Source organism: Tripterygium wilfordii, chromosome 6 (assembly GCF_013401445.1).
Source record: "Tripterygium wilfordii isolate XIE 37 chromosome 6, ASM1340144v1, whole genome shotgun sequence".
Taxonomy (NCBI): domain Eukaryota; kingdom Viridiplantae; phylum Streptophyta; class Magnoliopsida; order Celastrales; family Celastraceae; genus Tripterygium; species Tripterygium wilfordii.
In genome coordinates, this window is record NC_052237.1 from 10485955 (window position 1) to 10508161 (window position 22207).

General features: G+C 37.3%; 3 protein-coding genes across 10 annotated transcripts; all 3 read left to right on the forward strand.

The window, feature by feature from the left end:
* Positions 1-836: 836 nt before the first annotated feature.
* On the forward strand, positions 837-12941 carry LOC120000962 (alpha-mannosidase-like). Of its 6 annotated transcripts, XM_038849148.1 has the most exons (29): positions 848-1279; positions 1356-1439; positions 1562-1650; positions 1902-2076; positions 2328-2447; positions 2539-2622; positions 2715-2786; positions 2940-3053; positions 4537-4637; positions 4743-4836; positions 5095-5262; positions 5356-5445; positions 5811-5876; positions 5961-6017; positions 6862-7081; positions 7293-7429; positions 7949-8008; positions 8110-8169; positions 8425-8496; positions 8786-8833; positions 9705-9824; positions 10300-10365; positions 11113-11225; positions 11319-11403; positions 11713-11823; positions 11905-12000; positions 12068-12115; positions 12265-12333; positions 12583-12939. In XM_038849148.1, the coding sequence occupies exons 1-29, from the start codon at positions 1073-1075 to the stop codon at positions 12769-12771; spliced, it is 3015 nt and encodes a 1004-aa protein (XP_038705076.1). In that variant the 5' UTR covers positions 848-1072; the 3' UTR covers positions 12772-12939. The 6 variants fall into 6 exon arrangements, 3 of the variants coding, with proteins under 3 accessions (XP_038705076.1, XP_038705077.1, XP_038705078.1); XR_005468702.1 differs by lacking the exon at positions 11905-12000 and having other exon boundaries at positions 838-1279; positions 12060-12115; positions 12583-12941; XM_038849149.1 differs by lacking the exon at positions 5356-5445.
* A 171-nt stretch (positions 12942-13112) lies between these two features.
* LOC120000964 (classical arabinogalactan protein 6-like) lies at positions 13113-13965 on the forward strand. Its single transcript, XM_038849151.1, has one exon. It carries the CDS (start codon positions 13242-13244, stop codon positions 13713-13715), a length of 474 nt encoding a protein of 157 aa, XP_038705079.1. The 5' UTR covers positions 13113-13241; the 3' UTR covers positions 13716-13965.
* A 1993-nt stretch (positions 13966-15958) lies between these two features.
* LOC119999279 (uncharacterized membrane protein At3g27390) lies at positions 15959-21462 on the forward strand. Of its 3 annotated transcripts, XM_038846761.1 has the most exons (12): positions 15959-16240; positions 16410-16631; positions 17357-17465; positions 17554-17746; positions 18086-18222; positions 18898-19186; positions 19737-19843; positions 19926-20064; positions 20232-20427; positions 20551-20794; positions 20875-21154; positions 21242-21462. In XM_038846761.1, exons 2-11 carry the CDS (start codon positions 16538-16540, stop codon positions 21137-21139), a joined length of 1773 nt encoding a protein of 590 aa, XP_038702689.1. In that variant the 5' UTR covers positions 15959-16240; positions 16410-16537; the 3' UTR covers positions 21140-21154; positions 21242-21462. The 3 variants fall into 3 exon arrangements, with proteins under 3 accessions (XP_038702689.1, XP_038702687.1, XP_038702688.1); XM_038846759.1 differs by having other exon boundaries at positions 15960-16240; positions 20875-21358; XM_038846760.1 differs by lacking the exon at positions 15959-16240 and adding an exon at positions 16277-16333 and having other exon boundaries at positions 20875-21358.
* Positions 21463-22207: the final 745 nt, after the last annotated feature.

Below are 22207 nucleotides of genomic sequence, written 5' to 3' on the forward strand. Positions count from 1 at the left end.
CGTTACACAGGCCCACACTCACGCGACAAGGAGAACGGTGGGTATTCATCAGAAGCATATGGCGCTGGGAGAGAGGATGGCGAAGGACTTGTCTCGAGCCCTATCAATGAGCGATTAAAAAAGGATGTCATTAAAGCCCACAAAAAGCCCAATAAATTGGTCCATGAATAAGGCGGCCCTGTTACAAAGACCCGTACTTCAAAATCGTTGGAGTAGTTGATTTGGTTCCCAGCCCCGTTACACAGGCCCACACTCACGCGACAAGGGTTCTCCCGTTGACACGTGTTGGATTTTGATCCATGTAAAAGAATCTTATATAATATCATTATCGATTAAAAAGAAATGGAAATGACTTGAATTCCTAACTCTAATTTCTTAAAAAAATCATGTTAAATTATGATTTTTTTTTTTAAAATGACATATTAAAGATTATGATTTAGAGTTTAGAGTTTATAATTTAGAATTTGTTATGAGTTTATATGTCCTACATCCAAGTGATGTGAATTTCTAAGAGTTGGTCCCTTCTCACATGTGTGAGACATTTTCTCTTAATTCAAGTATAATTAAATGAGACGGTCCAAAGAGAAATAAAATTGTGTGAGTAGGTGTATCTATGAGAATGGATAGAACTTGAGCCAACAATGTTATGGATTTGAGTAGGGTTGGGATTTTCCACAAGATAGTGTTTAATTTATCACACCATTAGTGGCTCCTCGAGTAGTTACTCCAGCAATAAAGACAGAGCATCGGACAGTCAAAAGACTTGCTTATTTGGACTCGATTGCGGAGAATCACTCGCCTTGCTACAAAAAGTCGAATCATTCGCAGAAGCCGCCATCGTTGCAGTATTTGTTAAATCTCAAAATGGAGCCCAACAGTGGAGATTCTCCATTTTGTTTTCCCTTTAAAGTCCGCTTCACTTCTTGCCGGCCTACAGCTCCAAACGTCAAGCAGAAGAAACGGAGGCCTATTTTGTCAGTTAGAGTAAATTCTTCGTCTCTCACTGTACATTGTGACTTTGAAAACTATAAAATTAAAGCTAGAGGGAGAGAGAGTCCCTTAGCTCAGAGAAATGGAGAAGTTGTTTGGCGGTGCGTTTCTCTTCATCTATTGCTGTCTCTGCGTGACGGCAGTCGGAGATGCTTATGTGAAGTACAACACAGGAGCTGGTGTGGTGGCAGGGAAGTTGAATGTTCATCTGGTAGCGCATTCGCATGACGATGTCGGGTGGTTGAAGACTGTTGATCAGTACTACGTTGGATCAAATAACAGTATTCAGGTTCTCATGATATAGGGTTTCACAGATTTTTATGCATGTAAAATTTGAAGCGAATTTAACTTTTTGTTATGTGTAGGGTGCTTGTGTTGAGAATGTGTTAGACTCGGTTGTGGTAGCTTTGCTTCGTGATCCTAATAGGAAGTTTGTGTTTGCTGAAATGGTAAGAGAATCCCGTTCAAAAATAAAATTCCATCTTTTTCTAATCTAAGTATCCATATGTTTAAATATTTTATTTGAGCTGACTTGTTGGCATTGCTTAACGAGGTTTTCATTTAATGATAGGCCTTCTTCCATAGATGGTGGGAAGAACAAAACCCGGAAACACAAGAACAAGTGAGAAAACTTGTACATGATGGCCGCTTGGAATTCGTGTATGAAATTGCTGACCATTTTGTATCATATATGCTGTGTGTGTGTGTGAGTTGCTCATCGGCTGATTTAGAGTCATATTTATGTGCGTGTTTTATTAGCATTTAAACATTCAATAGTTGAAAAGGCAGTCGGCATATGCCCCACAAAACATCACGAAGCCACACGTGTATGCTGTGAAAATTGAAATAGAGGTATCTCGAGTGTTAGTGTTGTTTGCGCATATGGAAAACATCTAAGTTTCCAATTGCAGAAATGGAGGCTGGTGTATGCATGATGAAGCAGCATGCCATTACATAGACATGATTGATCAGACAACTCTAGGTCATCGCGTGATCAAGGAGCAGTTTAATACAACCCCTCGTGCTGGATGGCAAATTGATCCATTTGGACACTCTGCGGTGCAAGCATACCTACTTGGGGTCGAGGTACACAGTTTCACCATCATGATTAACTTAGTATTACCTAATTGATATAATTGATTTTGAAAATTTAAGTTTTGTTCCTGATTTTTAGAATTTGAATTTTTGGCCATTTGTTTATCTCTCTCTAATTTCTTTTCCTTCCTTCCCCCCTTGAGTAGCATCATCTGATAGCTTGGACATTTATACTTACAACTATGCAATTATGCTTTGTGATTATTCTTGATTGATTGTGTTTTTTTTTTTTTTTCCTGCAGCTTGGGTTTGAATCTATTCATTTTGCAAGAATTGATTACCAGGACAGAGCAAAGCGCAAAGAAGATAAATCTCTTGAAGTTATATGGCGTGGGTCCAAGACTTTTGGTTCTTCATCTCAGGTACCGTAATGGAACTCTTCCTTCTTTTTTTTCCATCACTTCATTATGGTTTTTGTTTTGCATACAATTCACCTCTCTGGGACTTCCGCAGATTTTCACCAATGCCTTTCCTGTTCACTACAGTCCACCAGATGGTTTCCAATTTGAAGTGAATGATGACATTATGCCAGTCCAGGTTATAATCTCTATTATATATCACTTATACTGATTGTCATCTGATGTTCCTGTTGAATGTATAAACTCCTTCGGTTGCGTGCTATGCTGCAGGATAATCCTCTTCTATTTGATTACAATGTTGAACAGCGGGTTAATGATTTCATTAGTGCTGCTGTGACACAAGTAAATGCTTAGTTCCTTCTTGTATTTGATTCTTGGCTTTAAAAAAGGGTTTACATGTTTTTATGGCCCCAAAGCATAGAACTACAAGCATTTTTATGTGTCAAGCTCATGGGAGATAAGTAGATAACTACTTACACCCTCTTTTAAGTGCAGGAAAATGTGACTCGGACAAACCATATTATGTGGACCATGGGGGATGACTTCCAATACCAATATGCCGAGTCTTGGTTCAAGCAAATGGATAAATTGATTCACTATGTAAATAAGGTACTATTTATGGGGAAAGTCATTTATAATTTTAATGTTGGATTACCTGTGAAGGTATGAGTATAGTGCTTGACGATTATGGGTTTGACATTTCAGCTAAGGGGGTATGCTGGTTGAGACTTGATAACCTTTTATTTGTTGAATCATTCAAAGAATAATAAAGGAAAAATATGACAAGTCTCGCCAGTATCGGATACATTTTCCTTAGTTTTGGGTTACTGAGTTCAAGTAATGTTTTGAAGTTTGACTTGCTTTATGAGAGGAAGGAAAGATATGGCAGTGTAAATTTTGTTAATAAGAAGTAACAAAATGTCTGGGAAAAGTATATCAGAATGCTCCTGCTGCTAGGTCTGGGTGTCTTTTCAGAGCCTGGAATTGAATCAGCTAGGATGAAAGTATGATAGATGGAGTATTGCGTACTTCACATGATAGTTGATATTATGAAGTGATTTTTCACCCTTTCTGTCTCAATATCTGGCCAAATGAGCATACTGATACAGTGAACCCACGGGCTACCCCATTTCTAATGACACACACTCTAAGTAGCATGCTTGCCATTCGATTGGAGCTTGGGCCACAATAATTTCTCTTAAAGATGTGTTTTGGTTGGGTAAGTTTATGATTTATTCATGGTTGTCATTAGATGGTTCGTCCAATTTGTATTGCAGAGTCAGGGATGCCAATGGTACCCTAGAATTGTCACACCCGTCCTGACAGGTGGGAACAGGTGTGACTTTTATTGGTGTCTGATTTTTAGTTGAGTTTACGTTGTTGCTTGTGCTTCTTTGTATATATCCTATTGATTAATGCTTGCTCCTTTGCATTTGCTTCGTGAACTGAGTTGAGGGATGTAATTTATTTTCAGATCTAGTATTTCAAGTTGAGGCTTGTATTCATATTATTTATTTTTATTGTCTTGGTTTCCACTTGAATTTTCTCATTTTGCTTAATCTTGCACAACTGATTTAATCAAAGTACTTAAAATTTACAGTTTTGAGGTCTTAAAAGCAAATGGAAACCGAAAAAATAAAAATCTCACTAGTTGTGAGTTGTGTCAATCAGCTTGGTAGTGCTATGACAAATTTGGCTTTTAATTCTTTGGCATGGCATTTCATATTTGATTGTAACATAATTCCTTATCTGCCTTAAAGCATCCTCACATGCATCTCAGTTAGTCATTCTGAGTAATTGAAGGCTGGAGAGAAAATCCACCGTATCTCCAGTTCTGTTAGTTCTCTCCTGTCACCGACCGTGATAAAATAATGAGTCTCAGTAACTTTGAGGGCTGATCAATTCACATTGAATGAAAATGTGTCTTTCACTACTTCGTATATGGACAAACCGCTGTCTATATATCTATCCTAATTCCTAACTAGGTCATTTTATACGACATCTATTAGCTAAAACAGAAACACTTTTTCTTGGGCTTCTTTTCTGAATTTCGTTCTTTTTGGATTTTACTCAATCTGAATTGTTGTCTCAGGATGGTCGAGTGAATGCCTTGTATTCTACACCATCCATCTATACTGATGCAAAAAATGCAGCAAATGAATCATGGCCACTGAAAACTGATGATTACTTTCCGTGAGTGTTGCTTATTCTTTATTCAGTTGAGGTTTCCTTTGTTCATGAACCAGGTTATAACTTAACCTATTGTATGCTTAAGCTTTGCCCAGTTGTTATTCTCAGGTATGCGGATACGGAAAATGCTTATTGGACTGGTTTTTTCACCAGTCGACCAGCCTTCAAAAGATATGTTCGGTTGCTGAGTGGATACTATTTGGTAAGAGTGTAAGACCTCAGAGTAACTAAACCTCCATAGTTATCCTGTGCTAGTTTTAGGTAAACAGAAGCGCCAATAATCCTTTTTCCGTAGACTTGTTATGCTCAATGTTTGGGTGCAGCATTTGAGCACACTCTGCAGTATCGCAGTACCTTGTGCTTTCGCGCTGTACATCCTTTCGTCTCATCATGAGGAAGCAATCTATGATATAGTCTACCAATTGTCAGTTATATTCACATGATTTTGTTGACTACATAGGCAACACGGCAACTGGAATTTCTGGCTGGAAAGAGATCCAATCATCCCAATTCTTTTGCCCTTGGAGATGCTTTAGGAATTTCACAACACCATGATGCTGTAACTGGCACTGCCCAACAACATACGACAAATGACTATACAAAACGCCTAGCCATTGGCGCCTCTGAGGTGGGCAGAAAAAGTGTCCTTCAATTTTTTGCATTGTTGTTCTTCATCTCTGCTAAATTTGTCTTTTATAATCTGTCAATACTAATACTATAGGCTGAAGCTGTTTCAAGTTTTGCTCTGTCATGCTTAGTCAATAATCAATCAAAAGGTCAATGTGTTGGACCCGCTCTGAACTTTAGCCAGGTACAACTTGACAGCTCGTTCTTTATCTGAATCAGTAGTATGATTATTTCTTCCTACTGGGGATCGAAGATTCAATTTTTTTTTGTTGGTTGCTAACATGATGTCTACACGTTCATTAATTTGGTTAACGGATGCCTTGAAAAGAAATTATCACTTTATCATAGGTGCATAGCCCAATTTATAGTTTCTTGCATTGCTGGTGCTTTGAGGGCTTATTTAAGGGTTTCTTTGCTTATTTATTTCATTTCTGATTGGTTTGTTGCCACTTGCCATTGTCGGTGAAGTGTATAAAATTTGATAATAAGTTATGCTGCTCTCCCCTGATGAGTCTCCTTCTTCACTTTTTTCACCCTATATTTGAACAGTGCCAATTGCTAAATATCAGTTACTGTCCTCCATCAGAGGAAGAGATTCCTGAAGGGAAGAGTTTGGTAATATGAAATATCTATATATTTCTCAATGAATAATAGTGTTTTTTTTTAGTATTCTTGTGGGTTATAGATCTCTGCTTACAGGTTGTAGTGCTGTATAACCCTCTTGGATGGAACCGCACCGACATTGTTAGGATACCGGTAAGTTTAGGTGGTTCTATTATTTTATTGGTATTCTAGACTCTAGAGCAATTGGATCAAAATGTTTTGCTTGTAAACTAGTGCTTTACAGTCCAGATAAACATTTGTAAAATGACCATGGTATATGGTAATGTGCTTATAGGATAAGTGTGGTGTTCGAAGAAGACCAATGACCAGTACGATTTTGGAGGCTACAATTGTTGGTATTAAAATGATGAAAATGTCTTGGATGGTTATCAATCTGTAAGCTTGTAATTTTGAATCTAAAAAAGCAATGGCTTTAGATAAAGAAATGGATGAGCGGCTCCTGTGTATTACCATCAGTTCTATCACTAACTGCTTATGAAATAAAAAAAAGAAAATCCAGATTTTTCATTTAGTATTCATATGATGTCGACCACAACTGAAAGCCAACCACCTATTGGCATTTGTCTCATATTATAAGTATGTGCGACATTGTCCGACACTTCATAATGAAGCAATTCTATTTTTGTACTATTCTTATTAGTTTTAGAAAAAATGTTGCATTCTATTGTTTAATATGTTAATATATTGTGCATGAAGATTGTAATGAGGTCGGTTGTCACAGCATTTTTGTGGTTACACTTGCACCTCTATAACTGCATATTTTCAGTCAGTTGTTAAGTTGTTCTCACCTTTTGTTTTCTGTCATTTAGCTTTCAATATATGGAAACTTAGTACTTCTTCAAAGTGCAATATTTGGATGTTAAGTGGTGCAGAACTTTCTCATTTGTTTTCCTGATTTATTTTTTTCGTAACATGTGTATACCCAAATGGGGAGATGAAATGCTCTGATATAAATGGTACTGACAATGTGTGCCAGGTGAATGATGCCAACCTTCTTGTTCAAGACTCCTTAGGCAATACCATTGAAACGCAGTATACAGATTTGGTTAATGTCACAAGGAACTTAAGAAACTTCTATTTGAAGGCTTATTTGGGGCTGACGTCAAACCAAGTTCCTAATTATTGGCTTCTCTTTCAAGTATCTGTTCCACCACTGGGCTGGACTACCTACTTCATTTCTAAGCCTGTTGAGAAAGGTACATGCCTGATTTCCTTTCTTTTTCACCCTCTCCTAGCCTTAACTATTTATGTACTTTATCTATCGAATATTCATTATCTCATCGTGGGTTACCTACTATGTATTCTTATGAATCTCATTCAATAAAGAAAAGTTTCTACCTGCTGAAGGAGAAGCATAAGAAACCCTTTTTTTTCAGTTGCCAATGTGTTGTTTCCCTCGTTATGCAGAAAACAGAAGAAAAGATTCTCTCTCTATGATGGACAGCTTGACAAATGATACCATCGAAGTTGGACCTGGAAATTTGAAGATGTCCTTTTCTTCAATCACTGGCCAACTAAAACGAATGTATAATTCAAGAACTGGGGTAAGTGGTTTCACATTTGGTGGAGATTTTTTTTGATTAGGGGTGTCGAGAATGATTTCTTGACCATTCTTTGGAATGTCTTCTGGTTTCATATCAGAAACAGGGGAAACATCAGGACTAATATAATGAACATTTTGATCTGTTTATATATGTTCTTGATATGTTTCATGAACTTCGTTTAAATAACATGTTTGAGAGTGAGATTCCCTGCTTCTATCCTTGTTTAAAAAAAATCAATATAGTCCTTTCTGCTCTTGTTTTTCTTCAGAGTTAAAATATTTGAATGATTGCAGTTCACAGCCCCTTTGCAGAGTTAAGTTGTTCGGTGTTAATGAACTAGGATGTTTCATTGTGTAACTTGCCTATATTTGGTTTTCTACAATGGATTGCCTGTTCATCTTAAACTTTTTTGCCTGTTTGTCTAAGCCATACATTCAAAACTACTGAGTTCTTGCATCAAGCATCCTGTGAAATAGGACAGGACCAGGAGTATTAAATAATTGATTCCCTTTTTGCCAGGTTGATGTACCAGTACAGCAAAGCTATTTCTGGTATGGTTCTTCAAGCTCCAGTGATAGGGTATGCAAATAATGCAATTATTTTGCTTAGAGTAGGACCATATACATGAATTTGAGGTTATAATATCTGTTCATATGCAAGTTATAACATCTGTCTTCCAGTCTTCTGGTGCGTATGTCTTCCGGCCTAATGGATCCCCTCCAAATATTGTTTCAAGATCGGTAAGTTTCGTCTTTTTGTTGTTTGTTCTCTTTTCACATACTCATTGACATTAAAACTTAAAAAAAAAAAAAAAAAAAAAAAAAAACGAGAAGAAGAGAGAGAGAGAGAGAGTAAGAGTAAAACTCATTACGCTATTAGATAGCTGAGTCTAGCTCTGTATTGAGCAAGTAAAGTTGGCTACCCTAGTTTCTTTTGCCAATCATCTGCATTTCATGCTAGTTTATTGATCCTGGAGTATCTTATACCATCTGCAGGTGCCCCTGAAGGTCATCCGTGGACCAATAGTGGATGAGATTCACCAACAGTTCAATTCATGGATATACCAGGTCCCAATTTACTTACGGCTTATGTTCATTCTATTTATACTATTCTTCTCTGTAATTACCTAGTATGCTTGTTTGGCTGTCTCGTTAGCCATATTACTCTACATACATAAGCTATGTAATACTTGGACTTCTAGACTTCATACCTAAGAATGGTGCCTATATTCATCATCAATGTACTGTAAATAAAACCAAGCTGTTAGTGTGTTTCTTTTTCTTGATCAATGTGTTCTGTGTTCCTATATTCTTTTGTCTCCATTCTGCTAATCGTTAGTTTATATTTGCTTAGTAGGTCACAAGACTTTACAGCAACAAAGAGCATGCTGAAGTTGAATATACAGTAAGTAATTACTACTCTTAGGAATTGTCAATCAAGAAACATCTTTATGTAACTTACCTAGTCTGCCAATCTAGGAAGCACGGACACAGACACGGGACACGACACGACACGACACGGACACTCCGACACGGGAATTTTAAAATTTGCTGGACACGGACACGGCAAGGACATGCATACCTAAATATATTTATATTATATAAATCATATATTAAAAATTAACATAAATAAGGCAATACTTGATTTTAATAATATACTTTTGAGTCTAATTTTACTATACAGTTTATAATGTGATTTTTTTTAAATTATAGAAGGTAAACAAATAAAAAATAAATAGATTTCTCTTTGTTGTGTGTACACGAGCTTACTTAGTACTTTTTTAGTTTTTATATCATAAAGAATTGTATTTTATATCATAAAAGAATTGTGGACAGAGGCACTTTCAAAGTGGGGGGACATGGGCTCCGCATCAGATCAAATCTTAGGAAAGGTGTAAGAGTCCCATGGTTAGTGGCAAATAGTACTGCAGCAGCTAGGTGTATGTCAGACCAAAAAAACAAAAAGCTCTTGCCCCTTTTGCCCGTGCTTTCCAGCTGAGAAAAAGATAAGCTCACCCCTCTCCAATAAAACGTGTCAGAGCCGTGCCTCTGTTAAAAATTGGTCAAAAAACAGGACACAGTCCTGACACATGTCCGACACGTGTCGGGGCCTCGTCCAAGCAGTGTCAGTGTCCGGGCAGTGTCCGACACCGGGACGGCACCATTCCTAAAGTGTCCGTGCTTCCTAGCTGCCAATTATTAAGAAAAACATCCAAGCAAATAAGTTATATCTCTCAAAACTTGATTGACCTGTTCTGATAAGTTCTATTATGAAGATTGGTCCAATTCCTACGGAAGATGGTGTCGGCAAAGAAGTCATCACACGAATGTCAGCAAATATGGTCACAGACAAGGTGTTTTATAGTGATTCGAATGGAAGAGATTTTCTGAAGCGGGTAAACTCTATTAATTGAAACTTTTTGTTTTCCACCTTGCCAGATGATATTTAAATCTCTTACATATTTGGTCTCATAGAGCCTCAGTAAGAAGAAAACTGGTGGTACCATGCAGATTTTGCAACAAAGCTTTAACTGTAGCTCTGAGTACCTTTTACTGGCTGGGAATTTGTGGAGGCAAAAATAGATTTATATGTCGTGAATTGCCTGAGTTATGTCTGCTAAGTGTTTGTTGGTTCCTACAACCTTGTCTTGACTCTTGAGTACAAAGATGCTACAGGAAAAATAACAAGAATACCAAAGATCTTATATTTTTAGCAAAACCTGATCTGCAGCGCATGTCCTGCACTCCTACATTTGTTCACAATCTGCATTTCCTATTATTTTTTCAATTTCCCACACCATACAGGAAATAACTTGTCTCATGGTAACTGTTTGCTTGTTTTAACTTGGAGTTATTGATTGTGGTTTACAGGTTCGAGATAATAGAACAGACTGGCCACTTGTGGTCAATCAACCTGTTGCTGGAAACTATTATCCGGTAATTTTCATTATCCTTTTTCTAGTTAAGTATATAACAATTGTAATTTAAGGGAGACAAGCGATGTGGTCTTGCAATGGGGTTGAGAGTCTTGACTCTTGAGACCTGTCATGGATGTGGACCATACAGCTTATTTGACTGTTGTCTTTGACAGGTCTAATATTGCAAGGCAAAGTTTTAGTAAAGCCATGGGTGAGACTTGAATGATATTTTTGTTCCATAGGTTTAGTTTTCGTTACCTCATTATTAGCAGAATTCTTTGTTCAGTTCTTACTCGCATGGAGGCTAAAAGCAGGTTTGATGTGCTTTTGACACTATTAAGAAATTCTTGGTCTTTTGTTTCGTTCCAAGATCAGGAGTTTGAATTCTGTAGATGCAAAGAATTATGGTCACTGGTAACTTGAATTTTCAAGATAGACTATAATATGGATGACTAATTATAATGTTGCTTATGCGTTGCATACATTTTGTCCTAGTTTAGAATTGTCTTCTTGACATTCCAAGGCATGCCCACACTAGCAAACTACACATAAAACATTTATATGGTAATCAAGATTTAGTCCTGGGACAATTTTCGGAAGCAAACAATATTTGAACAGTGGTTAGATTTTGATTCCTTGAATACTATGTACTTTTAATCCGTTCAAGGTTAACTCCTAATTTATTGAATTTCGAGATGGTCAAATAACTTTCCTACATAGTCTACTACTCTACTTTATTAACATCAATCCTGTGTTGTTTTTCCAGCTTAATCTTGGAATTTTTATAGAAGATAAGACTTCTGAATTCTCGGTCTTGGTTGATCGCGCCAGTGGAGGAGCCAGTATAGAAGATGGAGCAGTAGAAGTGATGCTTCATAGGTTCAATTTTCAAGCCTTATGTTTTCCAATATCTACTTGGGGTTTGCTATAATTATGGGCATGCTGAACTGATTACCACTCTTACTACACAAGGCGTATGATCTTCGATGACTCCAAAGGAGTGGTTGGATCTCTAGACGAAAGTGTTTGTGTTGAAGATATATGTGCAGGAATAACGGTAACATCTTATATAACCCTGGCATTTTATGTTGTTGAAGCTCAGGATGAATGCTTACTGTCCACAACAATATTTTAGCTTCTGGATGCATCACTTTTAAGTTTTAATTTACCATTATGCATTGTCTGCCTCTTTACTACTGAAAGCCATCATAATGATTTTTTATATTCTCATGCTTTTAGAATCCCTGATACCAATTTCCTGATGGACTATTTGAAAAACATGTTCATCAATTCACTTTGAAAATCTGAAGGTCTCACCTTGTCTTTTCCTTTCTCTACCTCATCAGTTGACACCCTTCGTGCACAGGTTCGTGGAAATTATTACATGAACATCAACCAGTTAGGGGCTGGTGCAAGCTGGCGCCGAACAACTGGCCAAGAAGTTTATTCACCGCTCCTCTTAGCTTTCACACATGAGGTATGGCTCTATTGTAGTCATGTGGTGTATCGATTATGGAGTATCTTTATCTTATAAGTTATAACATAATTGATCATTCAGAATTCAGAGAACTGGAAACAGTCTCATCTGACCAAAGCAACAACCATGGATCCAAGCTACAGTTTGCCATTAAATGTTGCTTTGATTACCCTTCAGGTGACAATTTAAAGCTCAATAATCCAATTGCTCATCTCTCTTTCTCTCTCTAATCCTAGTTTTGCAGGAGTTGGATGACGGAACTGTGATCCTCCGTCTGGCACATTTATACGAGGTAAAGCCACTTCCTGTGCAATCTTCATATTCTTAGTGAAATGGACCAGAAAATTTTGCAAGATAGATTAATCATCAACTTGTTTCAGAAGGGAAATTCATATTTTGATTTAATTTATTCTCATCCACTTCTTTCATTCCTGTGAATAGGCGGGTGAAGATACCTTGTATTCAACACTAGCCAAAGTTGAACTGAAGAAAATGTTTGCTGGAAAAACGGTAGGCATTGTTTCTTAACTAAAATAAGATCTGAAGTTTAACATTTCCTACAGATGTGCCAGGGTAGCCCTACATTTTTCGGAATTTATGGGCTTCGTTTTACTTTCGGTGGTTTAATTAACTGTCACATAGTGGCGTTTTAATCATGTCTTCCACTGCTCATTGATCAAAGGTGATTGCAGAATGGATCGAAGGCAGCATTTACTAATCATGAATGTTTTCTGTTTTGAATGGTATTTGAACTTCCAGATAAAGGAGCTAAAGGAAATGAACTTATCAACAAACCAAGAGAAGTCAGGAATGAAGATATTGAAATGGAGAGTTGAAGGGGACAATGGAAATGATCCCTCTCCGGTTAGAGGCAGCCGGGTCGATGATTCAACTCTTGTTGTTGAGCTTGGTCCCATGGAGATTCGTACATTCTTGCTAAAATTTTGATTAGTTCCTTGTAACAGCACATAGCATCTTCATATATGTCCTCCCTGAACTTTTCTCGCGCATTCTGCATGTGTCCAACATACCGACAATCCGACAGAATGTGTATACACATGAATTCTCCTATGCCCACTTAAAGCAGAAAATAGTTTATCATATATTTGTTTTATATATATCTATATATAGTTTTATCTAATTCAGGATTCCCTTCAGCGAAAAGTGTGTTTGCGTCCTTAACCAACAAAGCAGAATAAAATACGCAAAAATAACCCGAAAAACTAACCGTTTATAACCGTCGACTCTCTTCTTCTCCTCACATTCCCCTCATAATTCTCCCCTCCTAGGGTTATATAATCTCCATCCCCATCCCTTTCCTCCATTCTTCAGCTTCGCAGTGTAATCTCTATCATCACATTAGAGAGTATACTGCAATCTCAAGAATCACTTCTAATTCACGAACACCAACAAAAAAAATGGCACGCCAATTCATTGTCCTTGCCCTAATTTTTGTCGCCGTTGCCGGGTCTGTGGTCTCTGCTGCAGATAAAGCACCCACCACCTCCCCGACCGCCGCCCCCAAATCATCGCCCAAAGCAGAAACACCTGCCCCTGCCAAGGCTCCCACAGCTGCCTCCACCCCTAAATCCCCTCCATCCCTCAAGGCTGCCACCAGTCCTTCCCCCTCCACCGAGGACGATTCATCCACTGCCCCCGCCACTTCACCTTCGTCCGAGTCTCCTGCTGCCTCATCCCCAGAATCTGACGTCTCCTCCCCTCCTGCCCCGGCTAGCGAGGCTTCTGAGGGACCTGCCACAACTGATGATGTGAGTGACGGACCCGCGGTTTCACCTGCTGAGGCACCCGCTAAGGAAAACTCTGGTGCTGCCGCCGTCAAGGTCTCCGCTGCCTTTGGTACAGCCGCAGTTGTTGGCTTCTTCTTCTTCTAAGCCAAGCTAGCTTGACATGCATGCATGCATGGATGCATATATTTGTTAATTTGTAAGGTGTCATAATTATGATGATCGATGATGACGTTGTTATGAGTGAGTGTTTTTGATTGATTTGTTGTAACATGCTACTAGAGGAAGCCCTTGACAAAATTTGTGAGGGTTTGTTTTATGATCTTCAATGTTATTCTTTAAAAAAATTGATCAATCATATGATCGTGACTATAATCATATATATATATGTAGGATTTTTTTTCTTATACCGTCATATGAACCCAACTCATATAATCTATTTGTTGAGCCTCGCATAATTGATTACATAAGTGCGAAAAAGTGTTTGAATGATAATTTCTCACCAATCAATGTTGAGTACCAATTGATTGTCGGGCCTCTCTCTCTAACAAAAAGTATGATCTTCTAGGATTAGGGAGCTCTACAATTAGTTTCAAATTGTAGAGTCTACAATTGGAATCCAATGACTTGAGAGATGTGTTATATCACACCACATTTTTGTTTTTTCATTTTTAAAATTTATATGACTTTTTCTTCATAATTGGATATGAATTGTAGACTCTAGAAAATTGCGGAGCCCCCAAATCCAATACTCGTACATTTAAAACGTGTTGATGTTCTTTTTAACTCAATTTGGCTAATTTTGATTGGTTGATGAACATATATATTGTTTATTACTTCGTTTGCTCCACTTATTAAAAAATTAAAAGGCTGATTAGGTGCACCAAGTCAATACTATAGATAATTAATTCAAATGATGTATGATAATTCTGCCTGGTCAACAGCAATTTATAATATTGTATATTCCAAAAGTTAAAAAATAATATTTGATTTCAAATCCTTCTTTTTTTTTTTAAATATCCTTGCCTCATTCATATTTGGCATCCACTTTTTTATTGGATTATTATTTAAATTATCTTAAAATTAAACCCTTTGGTACCTTCAGTTATCCATCAAGATTTATTTACAAAAAGCTGCGTAACTCAGTGGCTAAGCAGATTTGACATCTTAACACAATTTGTTAGGTGTGATTGTGTTAGCTAGTCATGTGGGTTTATTCAAATTTTGATTAATGAGATCTATAAATAGTTCAATTCGCCAGAGTTTACCTATACATATTTTACTTTGTTATTGTGCATGAAATTAAGCTACATATATAGATGTGTGTGTATTGCTTCTTCACATATATAATTATAGGTTCTAAATATAACTACCAAAAGAAAATATTAATGTGTTATATATGTATATGCTACATTTTGTCAAATCAAATTTTGATTTAAATTCAGAACATAATTTATATCTCAACTGTTTAATATATTATTTTAAATTATGTATGATAATAAAGATATTTCAGTAATCTAAGCATTATTACATAGTAATTTTTACACAAACCAAACGTAGGAAGGAAACAAATGCTAGGAATGTAGTACGAAAGTGTGATCCAAATATTGGCACGGAGAGATGATTCCAGGAAAGTTACTTTCCTAACATCATATTTCCAACGCCAAATCCACGAACTTAATGAGCACTCAACCTCAAAATTAAAGGCAATTTTGCTTTCAATGATATTTTTCATGTCTAAATTATGTGCGTGGTTTAGGTTGAGATGGGCGACAACCAGAAATTGTTTATTACAGGAATTGCAAAAATCGTCTTCTTTCACTTCTAAAAACACTAATGATCATAATGAAAAAAAAAAAAAAACTTTTTTTATAATATCATTTCGGGTTCTTATAAGATACCGTTATCAAAAGATATGTCACATTACATTTTCATTACCGAATGTTCAAACATTCTAGTTCAATAACACAAAGTTGAAAATTGTTCTATTTCGATAACTCGAATATATCTCCCAACTTGTAATTAAATTTTCCTCAAGAATTTAGGGATATTTGGATACTTGCACGCATGAGTTATGCCATGTCAATACGGTTTGTCACTTCATAAATGCCGCTTGCCACTTCATTAAACTGAGATGGCTTCTTAAGCAATTTGTCACATGGAGGGGTTGATTAATCGAAAGTAAAAAAATCTGTTTGAATTATTAAAATGAAACATATTGTATGCTCATTATGAAGGACTGAAAAGGACTGAATTAGGCTAAAATCACCGCCACTCGTACTTTGCCTATTGTTTCCAGAGAGGTCACAATGTGGGAGATGACAAAGTTGTTACTTGTTACCGTTCCGACACGGCTTATATTTTTATTACGGATTTACAGGATAGCATCTTCTTTCACGTTGTTGCTTTGCTTGAACTGTAAGCACACCGAGGCATATGGTGGGTCTTCTGAAAATCAAATGGAATAACCAAAAACCAAAGGCCAAAAGCAATTATATCCTTTGCTTCACTCACGTATCCTCTTTCATCTGAGAGTAACTGATATGTTCCCGATTCCCCCCAAATTCGAGGCCTCACAACGGTTATCAACCGCCTCCGGCTCGGTCCGCAACGCCCATCCATGTTAGAATTTTCAAAAATAATTTGTTATTCAAACTTCAACGTTCAAAAAGGTAAACACTTCGAGATAACCCATCTTTTGTTTATTATTTTTTGCCTCTTTTGTCTCAATGGGTTGCAGACTGGGGGCAAATTACTGCTTTTGAGTAAGTTTTTCAAGTGGGTTTTACCGCAGATTTGTTCATGACCTCTATTTTATTTTTATTTTCTGTTTCTTTGCAGGGTTTTTTTGTTGCTTGAGGTGTCTTAGATTGGGTTGTGCTTTGACAGGGAGGAATTTGTAATTAGTTCTATCTATGGGTGTTTAGTGATTTTTGGGGGATCTGGTTGGGTGTGGATTGTAGAGAGATATGGAGCCTCCAAGGGGTTTTTTGGCTTCTTTATGGAACTTCATTTGCTTTCTACCTTACTTCATTGGGCTTTTGTTTCTGGGCACCATTAAAGGTCAGCGATTTCTACTTCATTCCTTGCTTTGTGCTTGTTTCTGCATCTTTCTTGTATTGGTAATATTCTCTTTGGCACTAATTGGCTATGTGGTTATCTAGATTCCATCCTTGAGATTAGATTTGCGATGAGAATCTGTAACTGTTTCGATTAATTTCTGAAGTTATAATCATCGTCAATTAGGATCGCAGTATAATTTAGGCTTGATGCAATACTACTTTATCTTGGATTTTGAAATTGATTTTATATTCAGTTATTGCTCTCTCTTGCTCTTTTTTTCTTTTCTTTTCTTCTTTTTTTTTTTTTGCGGTGGTATGTTGATCTTGTGGAGGTCTGGAGGGAATAATATTGTTTGGTTTTTTGTGTTGAGGCAAATAAAATTGGAGATTCTACTTTATGTTGCCTGTAAGGAAAGTTCACCATTAATGGAATGAAATAGAAATTGGGTTTTTGAGCTCCATTCCCTTTTCAGTTCAATTGTGTACTAATGGACTTTTCCAACCAGGCTTGTGAATCTCGTCAATAATTTGCGTAAAACTAATTTTCATTCATGATATGCAAAAGCTACTTGCCTTGGTGGTGGTTTGAGTTTTTTATACAAGTAGAACAGGCATTATGATCAAAATTGTCACGTTTTCTATAAAGTGAATGAATCTATCTGCTCAAAGTATTGGATAATAAGTCTTGCCAAGTCTGAGTAAATGTGTGCCAAACCATATTTTCAGGTATCATTTTCTGCCCATTCATATGCCTAGTCATGACAATTGGAAACTCTGCCATCATACTGGGTCTTTGGCCATTTCATACAGTCGGGACATATTATAGCATTGTGAGGTGCTCTCCAAAATCATTCACTATTTTTTCATCCCATGTTATTACCTGGTTTTTACTACTTACTTTCTAATATGTGTATGTCTGCCAGAGCAAAACAGTTAGGCCCGGTTTTGAAGCTGGTTCTCTGCTTATTCTTGCCAGTTCTCTTGATTTTATGGCCGGTGATTGGCATTGTTGGGAGTGTCATTGGTGGAGTATTATACGGCTTTCTTTCACCAATATTTGCAACCTTTGATGCTGTTGGAGAAGGGAAGAGTAACCAGCTTTTACACTGTTTCTATGTATGTCTTTAGTATCAACAAGTTTAAATATTAAGCAGACTCTCAAAAGAGTCGTTCTGGAGGACAAGAACATCCTCATTTTACCGCTATGAATGATTTTACTGTCAGTATTTGATAAATAGAAATGTAACCGAAGATTTAAGTTTAACGATAGATTTAAAGCTTTTCATAATACCCACTTTCTCAGTAATTGGTTAATGGCACCATGGCAGTTTGGTATATGTGTATCTTAGCAGAGAATAAAACATGGTGGGCAAAGATACACAGCCACTGTAGAATATATGCCTTTTCTTTCTGTTTTCTTGAATAACATTGGTGTTTCCATCACTATATGTGTAGGATGGAACTATAAGCACTGTCAAAGGGAGTTTCACTGTGGTCAGGGATTTTGGAGATGTTTGTTATCATTCCTACTTCTCAATCTTGGATGACCTACGAAATCAAGAGCCTCCTGATGGGAAATATCTTGAGATCAGGTTTGCTATTTGTGCATACTAATCCAAAACATGTTCTTTGTTCTGGTCAATGTTGCTATAAAATGAGTATCCCGCTTGGATGATATATGCTTTATTTTTATAATAATAGAGTGGGTACCACTACCACTACCACTACCTACCAGGCACCAAATAAAATCGTTGGCAGCCTGTAAAACAAGTTGTAGTCCTAAAATCAATTCATTTAACTAGGGATTAATCCTATTTGCAATGATCGAGTAACTTATGCAATATGTAGAGAACATTATAGTATTTGATGAATTTTCTTTTGATGGCCCAATTGGGAGAATTGGATTGGAGGTGTCACTACTTATAGAAGCAGCTTACATAACTTGCATAAATGGGTGTCTGGTAACTGCATATAAAATTTTCTGTAAGAAGCAGTAAGGTACATGGTAAAAATTATTTGTGGGATCTACTTTTGCCTATGAAGATGTAGCACTTTTTGAAGAGTTCGGAGAGATTAAATCTGACATAAATGATCATAAGAAGGTCCTGAAGTTCTGTGGATACAAATGATCAATTGGTCACTTTATATAGGTCTGTTGCTGCCTTCTATGTAGTTATGCTGAGAAAAAAGAAGTTTGAAAATCAGACAAACCATTTTATTTTCATATGTTGTTCTGCTTAATTGGCTTATTGATTACTATTTTGCAGATTGTTGTATCTTTTTGGAGCTGTTGTAGTTGCCACGCTTGGTATCGTGGTCGATTATCCAATGATCTCACTTATTGCACTCTTCAAAAGCCCATACATGCTTTTTAAGGGTTGGCATCGTTTGTTCCATGACCTTATAGGTCGGGAAGGCCCTTTCCTGGAGACAATATGTGTACCGTTTGCCGGTCTTGCTATCCTATTGTGGCCATTGGCTGTCGTTGGGGCAGTGTTGGGCTCCGTAGTGTCTAGCATCTTCCTTGGTGCTTATGCAGGGATTGTTGTTTATCAGGTCAAAATTTTACTATCAATAAGGTTTTCACTATTCTTTACTTAGTTTGCAACCGTATATTATTATTACTTTTCCTGCTCAACCATATTGAACCTCAAAAGTACAGTAACTGGGTTTAACCCTGAAGTAATTGTCATATGCAGAAGTTGTCTTTATACCTTCTGGCCTTTAAATGTGGAAATCCATCAAGAATTGAATGTTATTACCTGTCCCGTTGTTTCCAAACAAGCTCAATGAAGCTGACACCGGTCTTTACTGTTATTTTTCTTCTCATTGTGAACTATCAATAATGCTTCAGCTTGCATCTCTCTTCCCTTGTTTTTTTTTTTCCCGCATTGACTTTATCAAACATATCCCAGATCATCTTAAATGAGGAGAACCAACCTTTATAAGGCTAACCAAGCTTTCTTATGTAGCTGGAGGTCAAGCCTTGCTTTTGCCTTTGGAGTTCGCTATATTTTCACTTCTCCTTTCAGATACAGAAGTTTCTGTCCTTTTGTTCCTGTTTAAGTTGCAGCAAATGTATGAATTGACCATGTGTAATTTACAGGAGTCCTCTTTTTGGTTTGGACTTAGCTATATTGTTGCTTCTCTGGCAATTTATGATGAATACAGCAACGACATTCTCGACATGCCTGAAGGATCTTGCTTTCCTAGGTTCTATTCAGTGTTCCTCTTATTTATAGTTTTCATATTCGATTTATGCTCCATCGCAGATTTTAATACTTCTGATCAACAGGCCTCGGTATCGAAAGAAGGTTGCGATGTCCAGGACCGCCTCTCACACTTCTTCTTTCTCAAGGCCCAACTCATTCAAGCGTCACCCCTCTCGCTCTGGATCGCTTAAGAATCCCATGATTGACTTGAAGCCCCTGGAGGTACTTCGTAGTTATACCATTTAGTGTCAAAGGACCTACTATTTTGAATGATTCAGGACGATGTTTGAATTCATAATTGATTCTGGGACTTATCCATGAAATTACAATTTCAGGAACATCCATGTATTAGCTCATAGATTGGGACTAATTATCTTTGTTTCATGCAGCTACTTGAGAGCTTGTTTAAAGAAAGTCGACGCCGTGGTGAAATTTTCGTTTCTGGAGGAGTAATAACACCGGAAGACATTGAAGATGCCAAATCAGATGATGGCAGCAAGGTGATTAGCATTGGATTACCTGCTTACTGCCTTCTACAGGCGCTATTGCGTTCTGTAAATGCCAATTCTTCGGGTATATTGTTGAGTAAGTGAAAGCTTCCGCTCGCTTTAAAGTAATGTTCTTCTTAACTTTTAGTCTCATTTTCAACTTTCAGAAGTCCTGTGGGTTTTATATACAAAACATCTCTCATGTGTTTACTCGATATAGGTGACGAAGTTACAGAGATTACGACTACAAACCGACCTAAGGACACCGTCTTCGATTGGTTTCTCAACCCCTTTTTAATTATCAAAGAACAGATAAAAGCAGTAAAACTCTCAACAGAAGAGGAGGACTACCTTGGCAAATTAGTTCTTTTAAATGGTGATCCCGAGAGGTTGAAAAACTCATTTGTTGGCTCACCACCCGAATCTGAGCGTAGGCGAGCCGAACTCGATGCATTAGCCAGAAGGTATTAGTGTAAAGCTTTTCTTTGTTACCATTTGAGTTGTTGTAATAACTAACTTTTTTTCTTCATCTTTGATCATGAAGGCTTCGAGGGATCACCAAATCTGTCTCGCGGTATCCCACATTCCGACGCCATTTTGATAGTTTGGTGAAGACCCTATCGGAAGATCTTGCGAAAAAGGATGGTGGCAGCAGCTCACTCAATGGGCCTCAAAGAGTTTCAAGATCAAAGAGTGCCTTCGCGCGGATGTTCAGTTCGAACTCTTTTAAAGGCAGAAGTAACAACAATGGATCTGACCAAGAGTCAGTGTCACAATCAGTGGTAGCAAGGGATGTGGACATTGCATAATTAGGAACCATACTTGTAAGATTTTATCTTGTAACCTTATTTTTCAATTTTATACACATGCATGCATAGATTGGTCTAATTTTTCTATTTACTGGGTTGCAGAGCAATTGCAATTGTAGATAAAAATGAGGCTTGTTCCCTTTAAGGATGTTAGAAAATGTGTGGATTCCTGGATTTGATTTGATTCGAGTGATTTGTTCTGATCTTCCAAATAGTTCAGCAACTTTGTTTTTGTTTTTTTTGGTAAGTGTACTTAATTTGTGACAATTGCTTCACAATAATTTTATATATTTATACTATGGATCCGTTTGGGGCTCCGTTTTGCATCAAAAAAACGCAGTTTCGTCCAATTGTAACCGTCCGTTTCACATTTCGTGTGTTTGACGGACAGTTCCGTTGAAACTGAAATGGCAAGATTCTCGGTTCCAGTGGAAGCTCCCGAGAGCTACTTCGAGTGATACTGACGTTTTGCAAAACTGACTTTCACTTTAAGAAACAAATCGCAACAAATCTTTCCTAGCGCAACCCTCCCGCTCTTTCCATTTGCTTCTTCCTTCTTCTATTATGACCGCGTTCGTCTTGAGCACCACTGTAACTCTTCTGTTCTCTCCATTTGATTGTACTCTTTTTGTTATTCTTAAAAGTGTATCTTGCTAGTGTAACTTCGGTAGAATGTTTCATAATAAAAATGATGTCAAAAGATGAAATTTTGTCGAAATAATTAACAAACGGACTTGGGCTTGGGCTTGGGCTTGACATTGGGCCTTTTGTTTGGAATTGGGTTCGTAGATAAATAAAGCCCACTAACCCATTTGGAGGGTGAAATTAGTAATTACATTATTTGTACTTAATTTTGACTCACATTTAGACCAAATGAATGACCAAGTCAAATAGAAACCCCCCTATAGATTGCTGATTGCAACTACCACATCCCCCATTACCCCCAATATCCACTCTCAAAGTAACCAACTTCACAGCCCCAACCCCCCACCACTATTAAACCCCCCCAACCACACCCATTCTGTCTGTCTCTCAATTTTGCTGCAACAAAAAAGACTCTCCAAAGGC

Coding starts and splice junctions, on each gene's coding strand:
- LOC120000964 (XM_038849151.1), top strand. CDS start 13,242: ATGGCACGCCAATTCATTGTCCTTGCCCTAATTTTTGTCGCCGTTGCC.
- LOC119999279 (XM_038846761.1), top strand. CDS start 16,538: ATGGAGCCTCCAAGGGGTTTTTTGGCTTCTTTATGGAACTTCATTTGC. Junction 17,747..18,085: donor AGCTTTTACACTGTTTCTAT/GTATGTCTTTAG, acceptor CTATATGTGTAG/GATGGAACTATAAGCACTGT. Junction 18,223..18,897: donor GGGAAATATCTTGAGATCAG/GTTTGCTATTTG, acceptor ACTATTTTGCAG/ATTGTTGTATCTTTTTGGAG.
- LOC120000962 (XM_038849148.1), top strand. CDS start 1,073: ATGGAGAAGTTGTTTGGCGGTGCGTTTCTCTTCATCTATTGCTGTCTC. Junction 2,448..2,538: donor CTTTTGGTTCTTCATCTCAG/GTACCGTAATGG, acceptor GGACTTCCGCAG/ATTTTCACCAATGCCTTTCC. Junction 7,082..7,292: donor TTCTAAGCCTGTTGAGAAAG/GTACATGCCTGA, acceptor CTCGTTATGCAG/AAAACAGAAGAAAAGATTCT.